Source organism: Adiantum capillus-veneris, chromosome 17 (assembly GCF_014529385.1).
Source record: "Adiantum capillus-veneris isolate H3 chromosome 17, ASM1452938v2, whole genome shotgun sequence".
Classification (NCBI taxonomy): Eukaryota; Viridiplantae; Streptophyta; class Polypodiopsida; order Polypodiales; family Pteridaceae; genus Adiantum; species Adiantum capillus-veneris.
The window spans coordinates 120,316,933-120,329,470 of NC_140947.1; the positions used below are offsets into that span (position 1 = coordinate 120,316,933).

General features: G+C 45.3%; 1 protein-coding gene across 3 annotated transcripts in view; it reads left to right on the forward strand.

Moving 5' to 3' along the window:
• Nucleotides 1-12,538, forward strand: part of LOC147437981 (uncharacterized) — a 70,919-nt gene that overhangs the window by 27,906 nt on the left and 30,475 nt on the right. Inside the window, exons 2-6 of one of the 3 annotated variants that reach the window (XM_086487371.1) lie at nt 4,306-4,457; nt 4,561-6,329; nt 6,443-6,629; nt 6,857-6,921; nt 7,101-7,311. In XM_086487371.1, the coding sequence (XP_086343497.1) occupies nt 5,746-6,329; nt 6,443-6,629; nt 6,857-6,921; nt 7,101-7,311 (1,047 nt within the window). In that variant the 5' untranslated portion in view covers nt 4,306-4,457; nt 4,561-5,745. The remainder of the gene's footprint in view (nt 1-4,305; nt 4,458-4,560; nt 6,330-6,442; nt 6,630-6,856; nt 6,922-7,100; nt 7,312-12,538) is intronic. The other 2 variants (XM_086487369.1, XM_086487370.1) reach the window with 2 other exon arrangements.

Below are 12,538 nucleotides of genomic sequence, written 5' to 3' on the forward strand. Positions count from 1 at the left end.
AGGGCTTTCAGCTACAGGGCATGAGAGGGGTGCAGAGCATGTGCCAGGACATCTCAGAGGCAGTACCAGCTGAGTGGCTCACACCTCTTGAGCCAGCCACGCCCAAATGGATGGGAGCCTTCACGCGACTAGAGGTTCTCATCTCAGTTCGGGCTTGCTTAGAGACTGTACCCTCCCTGTTTTTCAAGTTACAGGGTGAGGGACGCTTACAACGAGTTGTAGTCCTCCTGAAACCAACCTGTCCAAGTGTCCGTATGCCCATAGTCTCTGCCCAACTGCTCAACCTATGCTCAAGGATGGATGCATACAACCGTGCCAATGTGTAGTACGGTAACTCCTTGGCACTGTGGGGTCTCTTGTCTTGAAGATAGGTACAACAATAGACAATCTCCAAGACTCAGGAAAGCCCTCACACATGACACGGTTGAACAACCGTGCAAGCATCTCTGCCAACAAGTCCCCAACATGTATAATGTGCTCTGCTACCAAATCCTCATCATCTTGTGCCCGTCTGGTCTTCATCCTGTCAATGGCCTCCTTTACCATCTTAGTGGTAAAGAAGGTGCTCGTAGCCGGACATGGCTGTGGTGGATCTGGTAGTGGTGGCTGTCTAGGTACAGTGTATAATGATGTTGCATACTGCCCCCATATCTCCGTAGAAGTAATCACTGGTGGGGGAGATTGCTCATGGAATAGACGCCAAGCCTCTCCTGAATCTCTACTAAGAAGAGCTGATATAAATCTTGCTCCATCTGGACCAAGAAAGCTCGCTTCTTCCGTCGTACTAGTCGTCGTGTAGCAATACGAGACTGTCATAGGTGATCACTCCCAATGCAAGCTCCCGCTGGATCTGAGCTCTCCTCTGTCGACACTCCTCATCATACCAGCTGTTCTGAGGCATGTGCCCAGAACGACGTCTCTGACTAGGCTGTGTGTGTGGGTATGCCTTTGCCGCTGCCCCATGTAATGTCACTATCAGCATAGATGTGATCTCCTCCACTATGTATATTGGCTCTGATGTGCATAGAAGTCTACGTATCTCCTCTGCATAGGGTGAGTCAGTCTCTGGTGTAAAAGTATAGCGTGATGTCTACCACCCCGTGAGGCCTGAGATATATTGTACTCAAAGGAGACTGATAATGTCAAAAGTGCATGATCTATTGCTATCCCAACAGGCCTGGGCCCCACTGTAAAATCCTGAATGTGAGAGATAAAGCTAGCATGTGTCAGAACATAGTCTACAGTACTGGCCCCATGTCTGTGTGGAAAACAAGTAAAACCTGTAGATGATGGGAAGGTCGGTAAGCCATTCAGTATGGCTAAACTGTGAGTAGTCGTCATCTCCGTGAGGTATCTCCCATACTTTGTATGCTCTCTGTCGTGTGAGCATCTCTCAAGCCCCATCTCCTCTGGCTCTAGCTCTCTGAGCATCTCCTCTGAGGTGTCATAGAAAACCGTCTGTGAACTGCTTGAACGGGCATTGAAATCCCCCAATAGTATGATGTCTCCATCCTTGGAGACTCCCAAATTTCATCATCAAGTACATAGTAAGGAGACTGTCCTCTGGGTGAAGCATATACTGAAGTGCTGGGAGGAAGATAGCATATGGCGATGTACAAGAAACGTCCAGTCTCTGCCCTCAGCCTCACCCACATGTATCTGGCCTGATCATCTCTCCGAACTATGTGCAGTAGTGGCTGGAGCTCCTCTCTGAAAAGAACTGCTACACCTCCTGATCCTCTAGTCCCATGCTCAGATCTGGTGCATGTCCAGCAAGTTGTCTCCCATCTGTATCCTGATGTATGCAGCATCAACTGTCTTGGAGCCTGATGAGTCTCTGAGTAGAAAACAATGTCTCTGTCTCTGAAGCTGTCCTCAAAGGCCCCCACATCAAGTCTATACGAACCATTACAGTTCCAAACCGCCATCCTGAGAGTGGTCCCATAGGTCTCGCACTGTCATGTAGAGCGGCGCTCTGTAATCACCACTCGCCCATCTCTATAAAAGGCTAACTTTCCCTTCTCCCTTGCTGCTATAATCTCCTGCATGACCTCTCTCATATGTGCAAGGAAAGCGCAAAATGAGAGCCCGTTCTTTTGAACTCTCCCCATTACCTTCATGCTTCTTGCCCACTCTCCAAGCTTGTGTGTGCGAGGGCTTCTCCACCCCCATCATTGACATGAGGCTCTTCACCTCTTGGTCCACCTTATTTGAATCTTTTAGGCCAGTCACTCTCACGTGTAGAGCGTGTACCCTTCTTCGTTGTTCCTCTTCAAGTGTCTTGTTGATGATGTCGGGTGTAACCGGAATGTCCTTGCCCTTCCTCTTCTTGACAACTTCAATCCACTTTTCAGCCTCTTCCATCTTCTTTTGTGTTTTGGAGAGAAGCTCCACCCATGAGGTCTTCTTTTCTCCTTCCTCCTTTATCTCTTTGATTTGCGCTCGTATAATATTCAGCTCATCTATCATTGATGGCTGAATTTCTCCATCTTCAAGGCGTCCCCTCTTTTTCCATTCAAGAAGTGAGCTCTTCTCTTTCTTCCACTCTTCCATGTGAAATTTGCATTCTTTCAACTCTCTTTCAATGGCTGTCATCCTCTTGCTTGTGACCATGAAGTGCGCCGGCATCTTCTTGCTTGTTTGTTTCACTTCCTCTGAGAGAGAGAGAGAGAGAGAGAGAGAGAGAGAGAGAGAGAGAGAGAGCTGAAAAGGAATATAATGCAAACTATTGATGCGTTGTGTCTGCTCTTGAAGGCTCAAACCCCTTCCAAAGCAGTCGACCACCACTTTGAAGGTGCTATCTGCAGTCAAATAAGGAGCTTTTCTATCATCTGGATAGCTTTCAATTGCTTTGCACAATTCATCATAAGAGCTTCCTACTCCCCAAACTTCATATATGCCTTTGACCAAGAAACGTTTGGAGAGAATAGAGCGCGCAATGTCCTCTGAGGGAATCTGTTGCGATTGAGAGAGAGAGAGAGAGAGAGAGAGAGAGAGAGAGAGAGAGAGAGAGAGATAGAAATGAAATGTTATATTAACGTCTTCAAAAGGCCAAAGTGACCTATGAGACCAGAAAGTTACAATGTGGTGGATCTGATACAAAGTCAGAGTAACAAGATGACAAAATGACATAATGACAAAATAAAATACTGTAGAATCCAAAACTGCTAGGTGTGAACTAAGCAGCTAAACAGCTAGCTGGGATAGCTAGATCACAGGAGATCCAGCATCGGTCGCTGGCGGATCTCATCAATCTCCTGCATGGTCAGTAGTCTGACCGGGCGTCATGCATGTCGAGCCAAAGTGATCCGAATCCTCTGATGCAGCCTCCATTGATGTTGTGTAGTCCTCCACACTCGTGAGCGTCTGGATCTCCCCAGCTCAGTCGCTCGGTCGATCAGTGTGCCTCTGGTGTAAGGCGACGAGCTCTGCTGTGGTAGTAACTCCTCCGGGTGTCCAGTGGCAGCTCTAAAGAAGTCTGTGATTTGTCTCTGAGACTGGCTAGTCTCTCCTCTCATCAGGCTCTCTCTGTGTCTGCGCAACTCGAGCAAAAACAAACCCAGGCATCTTTGATCCTCGTACTGCATGACTCTAGAGAATGGTCCAAAACCCTCTCTGAACAAGCAATGGAAGCGGCCTCGTATCTCGTAGTAGACGGGGCAGTGGCATGTGTAGTGCAACTCTATCTCAGGCTCGATGTCACACAGGGGGCATGTCCTGGCCTATGCTGGTACTCCGCTGTATCTCCCAGACTCGATCCGCAGCTGGTGTGAAGATGTGCGTATCTGGCCAATAGCACATCGTATCCCATGAGACAAGTGGGTGTCCATGTATCTGGGCCTCGTCACAAAACCATCCTCCATAAGCTGGAGGAGATGCTCTCTGTAGAAAGCCATCTTCGTGCCCAGCTCCTGCGCTGGCTGTATCCATGTCCTCTTGGTGTCTAACTGAGTCAAGTCCTGGCGAATGAGCCTGGTGATCTGGGACTGTGTAAGAGTCAGAGAGGGCGCATCCAGTGAGTACTGGAAGGGAGGCAATCTGTCTATGCTGAACCCATGCGCTTGAAACCATGATGTCATCTCCCCATACCAGCAAGCTGTATCTCCCTGCATGGCTAACTGTCGAGAGGACTCAAGTGCAAGGCGTGCATATCTGTCTCTGGGAAGTTCCCACATGCTGTGTATGAAGGAGACAGATCTGGAGAGAGAGAGAGAGAGAGAGAGAGAGAGAGAGAGAGAGAGAGAGAGAGAGAGAGAGAGAGAGAGAGAGAAGGAGAAGAAGAAGAAGAGAGTTTTAACATCGTAGGAAACTATCCCAAGAGACCTTAAAGACCTAGCCGACGAGGAGTTAAACTCAAGACCTGTTATTCAAGAGAGGGAATAGGAGATTCTAACATATTTTCCACTATGTTGGAGTATGAGACATCAGCCATAGATAAGTTTTCAGGTGTAATCGAGGTATGTGTAGCCAGCTTGACCCTTTATGCGCATTGCCATTGTTGCCCATAATATTTAGTATAAATGTTAACATGTGTGCCAATTATTTTCTTTTCTTTTACAGTGGGACCCTGGAGAGTGGTCGTGTCGAGGCTGTTGAATGAGCTGCTATATGTTGATGTCCAAGAGGAGGCTGCTGAGGGAGCACTGCGGCACTAGGGCATTACTGAGGATTTTCAATCTGTTTGGTCACAGCTCTGGATTAGTCACCAAGCATGCAGGATTATAGTATTTCAGTACACAAGGGGCAGCTGTGGTAGTCTGGCTAGCTAACAGTGGACACCCCTCAGATTGCAATTGGTGTGGGTATCCAATGGAGACTCAGGGCCATTGCTTATGAGATTGCCCACAAACAAGGCAGGTTTGGCTCAGAACTTTTCGTGTGATGGCTTCCATTCTGGCGGGCATGGTTTTCACTTGGGGGCAGCAGTAGCAGGACAGCCTAGCCATTAGGCGCCCTCAACTGTGCCTATCCTGGACTTCTTGATCACGGCATGGAGTCAGAAGCGCGACCTTAGATGGGAGTCGATCAGTTGCCAGGGCCACTGATTCATTTGGAGGGCTCAATGTTACCGTGTCTTCGAGGGGCGGGCTGAGCCACCTACATCGATTGCTGCTGGTTTTTGCATTCTGATGTGAGCTTATACATAAACTCAGAGGACAAAATGAAAGCATGCAGGGGAGCTCGGACAGGGCTAAGAGACAGCGCCAAGCTTTCACAAGTCTGTGGCTGCCAGAACCTTTCTTCACAGTGGGACATAATCTCCATTGGCACTACAGGGCTCCTATTTGGATTTCTCCCCTCCCATTAATTGATGTAGCCATTGTTTATCTTTTGTCTTTCATTCTGAGAGAATATCCTTTCTCTGTGCAGTCTTCTCTCAAGATAGGGGCGTGTAGCCCATTGGGCAGACTTTCAAACTAATGGAAGGATCTTTTTTGCCCAAAGAAAGAAGAGTTTAGGAATCAAAGTTGTTTGCTGATTTTTTTTTTACTTTAGGTGGGTAAAAATCTTTTGTGGATGTTAGAATGCAATAGATGAATTTTGGCATGTCAGTGTTTTGTAGTTTTCTATCAAGAATAGTTCGGTTTTCCTTGTTTTAAGATTTCATGACAATCTCAAGATTTCACAGACATCTGAATCTTGTGTGAAACTGTCACCTTAAGTATGCTTTTAAAACTATTGAATACATCAGTTGCTTCAATTACAATATCAGGGGCCTGAGAGCCCGTTCATGTTGTGATTGTTATGACTGCTATGCAGAATGATTTGATTTCGTGGTACGAAAGGCGCAATTTCAATGATACAAATCAGTGGAGAAATTTTCAATTCTGGCAGAAGCTCACGGCTGAGTCAGCTCCGTATTATCAGTGCACTGTTTCAGCATGCAAAGCAGTAATAAATCCCAATCAGACTCTTCTCATAGCTGCAACAGATTCCTCTCACAATCAGAATTCTTGCCCTTTTTACTTCAGATATATCCATGAAGATCTTGCGCCATGGGCAGATGGAGGTATAACAAAGAAATTGTTAGATAAGGCAAAACCACTTGCATCATTTAGGATAGTGATTAAAGGGGGAAAATTGTTCGTGGAGCCGTATGCAGCTTGCTTTCAGACAAGGGCCCTTTTTAGCATATGGGGACTCTTACAACTCATTGAGTTTTATCCAGGTCTTGTACCTGATATAGACATGCTTTTTGGATGTGAAGACACCCCAAAAGTCCATAAGAGGACCTTCATTTATCGGCCCCAGCCTCCACCAGTTTTCAGATACTGTAGTAATATGAATTCTTTTGACATTCCCTTTCCTGATTGGTCGTTCTGGGGATGGTAAGTTATGCTTTAAACTTCTAGAATTCATGAGATAAAATTTGGGACACAATCTTCTCTGTCATGTGTTGACAGAACTGATCGTGGATTGTGTTCTCTCTTCTTTCTGGCAGGCCAGAACTGCACATCAAGTCTTGGGACAAAGAGCTTAGTGAAATTCTGAAAGAAAACAGTGCAATGATCTGGGAGAAAAGGCAACCAACAGCTTTTTGGAGAGGAAACACAAATACTGGCGGTAAACTAAGGAAGGATCTTCAGCATTGCAATGCTGCAAAGTGTAGTGCTGAGATCATTCATCAGGTGAAGTGAATGAATACAATGTTTCAGATATATTTGATCATGTCTGTTTTGATGGAATACTGTGAGCAGAGTCGGGTCGTGTGTGTGTGTGTCTAGTAGCTAAAACTTTGCTTGGGAGCCATACATTATAATTAGCAATGCCAGGCAGTTGATATCCTAGGAGAGAAAATCTATTACCATGCTTGTAGAGGGAAGGATCAAAAGCATATTTGAGTTTTGTTATGCAGAATTGGAACAATGAGACTAACATGCGTTCTGAAGAGTCAAAGTTAGCCCAGCAATGCAAGCATAGGTACGCTCAAATTTCCAGTCGTAAGTCATTCATAGATTTACTATCAATGCATGAAAACATTAAAGAACACAAGATTAGGAACACTATATTTTGCTGGCGAGGATAAGAGAAAATGTCCACGTACTCAATACATACACAATGTTCAATGTGATCTCTTTAAATTTTCTCTGATGTTGCAGGTACAAAATTTATGTAGAAGGATGGGGATGGTCTGTGAGCTTGAAGTACATACTTGCATGTGATTCTCCAGTCTTCCTCTTGAGTCCAAACTTCTACGACTTCTTCTCTAGGGGCTTAACACCGATGAAGCATTATTGGCCAATCAGAACGAACAAACTATGCAGATCAATAAAATTTGCATCTGATTGGGGCAACAACAACACGGTTGAGGTATGTCAACTTTGTATTGCTTTGATTCACTTTATTACATCAGATTCCTTGAAACTAGTTATCCAAAGAGTTGTTCATAATTAAGTATCTTATTTTTTTGCACAAGATAGATCCTTCTATTAGTTAAAAACTGCATAATGGGCTATATCAACCCCTACCGAAGGGATTACGTACAAAGAGCGGAGACCCTTTCAAGAGGAAACAAATATACAATGGCTACATCATAAAATGGGTAGGGAGGAAAGCCCAATAGGTGGTCTGAATTGCCAATGAAGACCATGCTCCATCATGAAGAAGGGCTCCACCATGAAGAAGGGTCCTGGCTACCAAAGGCTAATGAAGGCGTAGCACTGCCTCTCAGCCCAATCTAAGCTGCCATGAATATCGTCATACTGTCGTGTGTTCCTTGTCGCCACACCGTCTGTTGCAGTTTGATATGGTATCAGAGACTAAGCTTGACGACGCCTAGTGGATCCGGAGCAGGCTGATTGTGGCTGTGTTTTTCAGCCAGCAGCAGGGCGAGTTGCGGCTGCGTTTTTGTGGTGGAGAGCACTTTTGGACCAGCTTTTTTGCATCAAGACGAGGCTGATCTGTCTTTGCTGCATTTTTGTTGCAAAAAACCCTTGTGTATTTGCGTTTTTAAGCCGGAAGATGACCGAGGAGTGTTTCTGATTTTTAACGTGGAGCTGGATGAGATCTGGCTTGTGTTATGAAGACCAGAAGGTGATTCGAGTGTGACCATTCGTGCACGGTACCTTTGCAGATCTTCAGCCAGCCGGTTGGAGACTTCTGTGTGGCAAAGAGGGGTAATTTGGATCGATTTCAGCCGAAGTTGTGCAAAATATAACCTAAAATTTATATGCATAGAGAAGAACAATGTGCCTCTATATAGGCATAGAGATAGAGCCAGCTTCTTGACACATAGGCTTACAACGAGGCATGCACATTGCATGTGGCTTCTCATGCACTCTTCAAAGAATATGCTTTACACATGTCTGTCTACTTGTAAGAGGAAGTTCACGCAATAGCCATGTCCACATAAGCTTCCACTTAGGTAGAGAGTGTTCGCACACATACAGGGTGCAACATAGCGAGTGTCAAGAAACGCGTTTCTTCACTCATGAAACGTTTCAGAAACGTTTCTATATGAGTTTGGACGTTTCAAAGGTAAAGTCAAGGCTCATGTTACATGTAAACCTTGAAGCCTCTTGTTCTTTGTTTCGGTCAAGAAATCCTCAATGTCATGAATGTAGCTTCTGTCTTGCTTCTAATCATGAAAGTTAGTCCTATTCTCCCTCTTTTTCATGTCTAATTGTAAGGTAATGCTTAAAACATAGATCTCAGCTTATACCACTTAAAGTTACGTACATTTCTTTAGTTTGCACGAAACTTCTTTTTTTGGCGCTTCTTTCTCGGACGAAACCGTTTCGAAACCTCTGAAACTCGTTTCAAACGAAACGTTTCGAAACTCCGTGGCAACTATGAACATAGCTCAGACCCAACAATGTCACCAAGAGATGTTCTTTATTCATTTTTGATCTGTACCTTTGCAAACCAAGAAACTTTTCTCACTTGTACAAACGAAAAGTCACAAATTTTTCAAAAAATTGTCTTGCTAATAGTGAAAAAGAAAGTTACATATAAATTCTACAAATTTACGAAATTTTGTCTTTTTAGGCACTTATTTTGCTCATGTCTTACCTTACTTGTCTTCCTTCTTGGAAGGACACCACCATTCCATTCTCTATTCTGAAGCTGCAGAATCAGTTGATTTGACTTTCCTCTTGGCAAACCCTTTCTTCTTTTGCTTGTTCTGCATCTCTTTATCCGATTATTCACTTCCAATTGTCAACTTTCTAGTGAGCAATGTATGCATGGGCCATCATCCCTTGTATTTGAAGGTTTTTGTTTTAGGCAATACATCTTCAACTCAAGGGGCAATCTACAACAATATCTTTACATGTGCTCGTACAAATTAACCATCCAAAAAAAAGCTACTGGTAATACGCATCCCAAAAATTTTTCTTGTATGATAAAAAAGTGTTTGAGCTTTGATACCATTGTAACCACTCTCGACGAGCAGTCAAGCAAAAAACGGTGACGCACCACAATGTGCAAGACTTGATAATAAGTTGATATGCTTCAACGCTTAAGAAAAAATTGATAACTAAACAAAACAAGATAGTGAAAGGAAGTGGAGAAGATGTTGGAGCGGGATGCTCCTGCAAAAGAGGGTTGGTGGCCTTGAATCGCCACTATTAGCGTCCCGGTTGGGTATTTTACAAGCAAACTTTGTGTGTAGATGTGTGAAACTGCCTACTTTAAAAAGTTACGTATATAGGTTCCTTTCTTAAAAGCTTAAAAGCAATCTTATAAAAGCCTTGGGATTTTTAGCCCTCCCACACATGCTTGAAAGCAAAAACAAACTTAAAAACTAAAGCAGAAAAGCAAGTTCAGGAAAAGCCAAAAGGACATGCGCTTCATGAAAAAGCAAAAAGCAAGTTCTTTCGGGGGAAAGGAGAAGCGAGTGCTTCTTGGGAAAAAGCAAAAGCACATGCTTTTTGTGACCAAAAGCAAGAGCTTATAAAAAACAGTTTTTCACTACCGGAGAGAAAATGAGCTTTGTTTTAGAAAGAGAATCTGCCATAAATTCTAGAGAGAGAAATTTTGCTAGAAGTAAACAATCCCCGGTTGTTATAGAAAATGAAATGAAATGAAACGTTATATTAACGTCTTCAAAAGGCCAAAATGACCCATGAGAACCAAAAGTTACAATTGGTGAATTTCATACCATGTCTTAGTACAAAACTTACAAAGTTACAAAGAACTAACACTAAAACACTAAGGAGAAAGGAAAGGGGGGGGGGGGGGGGGGGGGGGGGGTTGTGGGTTCAGATGAAATCTCTCATCGGTCGCTGTCGGATCTCATCGACCTCCTCCATGGTCAGTACTCTGGTTTGGCGTCTTGCATGTCGAGCTAGAGTGATCTGTATCTTCTGTTGCAGCCTTCGTCGGTAGCGGGAGACCCCCCGAGGTCATGTGCGTCTGGATCTGCCAAGCTCAGTGGCTCGATCAAGCAGCGTACCTCTAGTATGAGTAGGCTCTGAGATCTGCTGTAATGACTGCTTCGTTGGCTCTCCTCTGGCTGGTGTAAAGAAATCTGTGATTCGTCTTTGAGACTGTCTTTCCCCTGATGTCCTCAGCAAGCTCTCCCTAAGTCTGCGCAGCTCTAGCAGGAACAAACCGAGACACCTCTGATCCTTGTATCTCATGACTCTAGAAAAAGGTCCGAAACCTTCTCTGAACAGGCAGTGGAAGTGGCTGCGTATCTCATAGTATGCCGGGTTGTGTAGTGCAGCTCTGTCTCTTGGCTCTAAGTTACATAGGTGACATATCCTACCCTTGCTGGCACCCCTCGAAATCGGCCAGTCTCGATCTGGAGCTGATGTGAGGATGTGAGTATTTGTCCAATAGCGCATCTTATCCCATGAGATACGTGTGTATCCATGTATGCAAGCCTAGTCACAAAGCCGTCCTCCGTGAGTTGGAGAAGATGCCCTCTGTAGAAGGCCATCTTCGTGCCCAACTCCTGTGTCGGCTTATCCATGTGCTCTCGGTATCTAGCTGAATCAGATCTTGACGTATGAGTCTGGTGATCTCTGTCCGTGTGAGTGACAGGGAAGGAATATTGAAGCGGAGGTAATCTATCCATGTTGAGACCATGTGACTGAAACCATGCTGTCATCTGTCCATACCAACACGCTGTATCGCCTTGTAGAGCTAGTTGTCAAGATGACTCCAGGGCAAGCTGAGCGTAGATGTCCCTGGGGAGATCCCATAGACCGTGCATAAAGGATATTGATCTAGTCAATGCCTCCACCACGGAGGGAAGGGGGCGGGGGGGCAGCGGCGGCGGGCTTGGCTCAGATAATCTCATGTGGTACTGAGGCCTTAGCCCGAATCATTCGAGCGATCATAGAGACCAGAGGCCTCTCTATACATCTCTATCCATCTGTGTTGCCAGATCTCCCATGGTGGTCTACTGAGGGTCCCCATACCTGAACTCCATAGAGCATAGCTGAAGTCACTAGAGTATCAAAAAGCCAGAGCTTTGTTCGCGGTTCTTGAAACTGAACCTACGAACACATCCTCTCCAGTCCTCCCAAAGCTGCATATGCTCTCGTCAGTCTAGTCTTTGATGCTCTCCTTAGTGAAAACACTGGTCCACCGAAGACTACCCCAAGATAAGTATATACATCTGTGTACTCCACAGTCTCCTGGCCATACGTAAATGTGGGTGCCGACCTCCTGACCCACTGTGGTGTGGTGTTGAACACCATAACCTTGGTTTTCCCCAGATTGACAGACAATCCACTGTCACGAGCAAATTTATGCAGAGCATCCAAATGACGCTGCATCCCCTCTGGAGAGTTAGAAATCAGCACAACATGTAGCAACAACAGAATTTTATGTCCCCGCTAGCTGAGCCCCCCCGTCCCCCTAACGCTCTACATAGTCCGAAAACTCATCCACATACATCCCAAAAAGAGTCAGGGATAGGGGGCATCCCTGCTTTACTCCAATAGTGGAGTGAACCATGTCAGACATTCCCTCAGTGGTGCGTACCCGCCCCATCACTGTCCTGTATAGAGCCAGAATACCCCATATCAGCTCTGTAGGCACACCCATGTCCTGTAGTCTGCGTATAAGTCTGGCTCTCGGCACTGTGTCAAAAGCTTTGCGGAAATCCACAAAGCTACAATAGATCCTCTTGCCATGGTGTCTACCCTCCTCAATAATAGCTCTGAGTGTCAGAATCTGGTCAAGAGTGGAGAAACCTCTCCTGAAACGTGCTTGCCCTTGTGCTCTTATGCCCTCTCGCTCTGCCCATCTACTCAGGTCCTGCTCAAGAACGGATGCATAAAACCTAGCTAATGTGTGACGAACCATGATGGTGCGATAATTCGCGGGAATCATGGGATCTCCTGACTTGAAAATAGGCACAATCGTAGACATACTCCAAGTCTCCGAGAAGCCTTCATACATGGCTCGATTAAACATCATAGCCAGGAACTTTGCAAGCATACCTCTGGCATGGATGAAGTGCTCTGCTACCAGACCATCATGATCATGTGCTCTCCTTGTCTTCATCCTGTCAATGGCTTTCCTTGCAGTAAAGAAAGAACATGTCTCTAGTGGGTCCGGCAGAGGTGGTTGCCCTGATGCT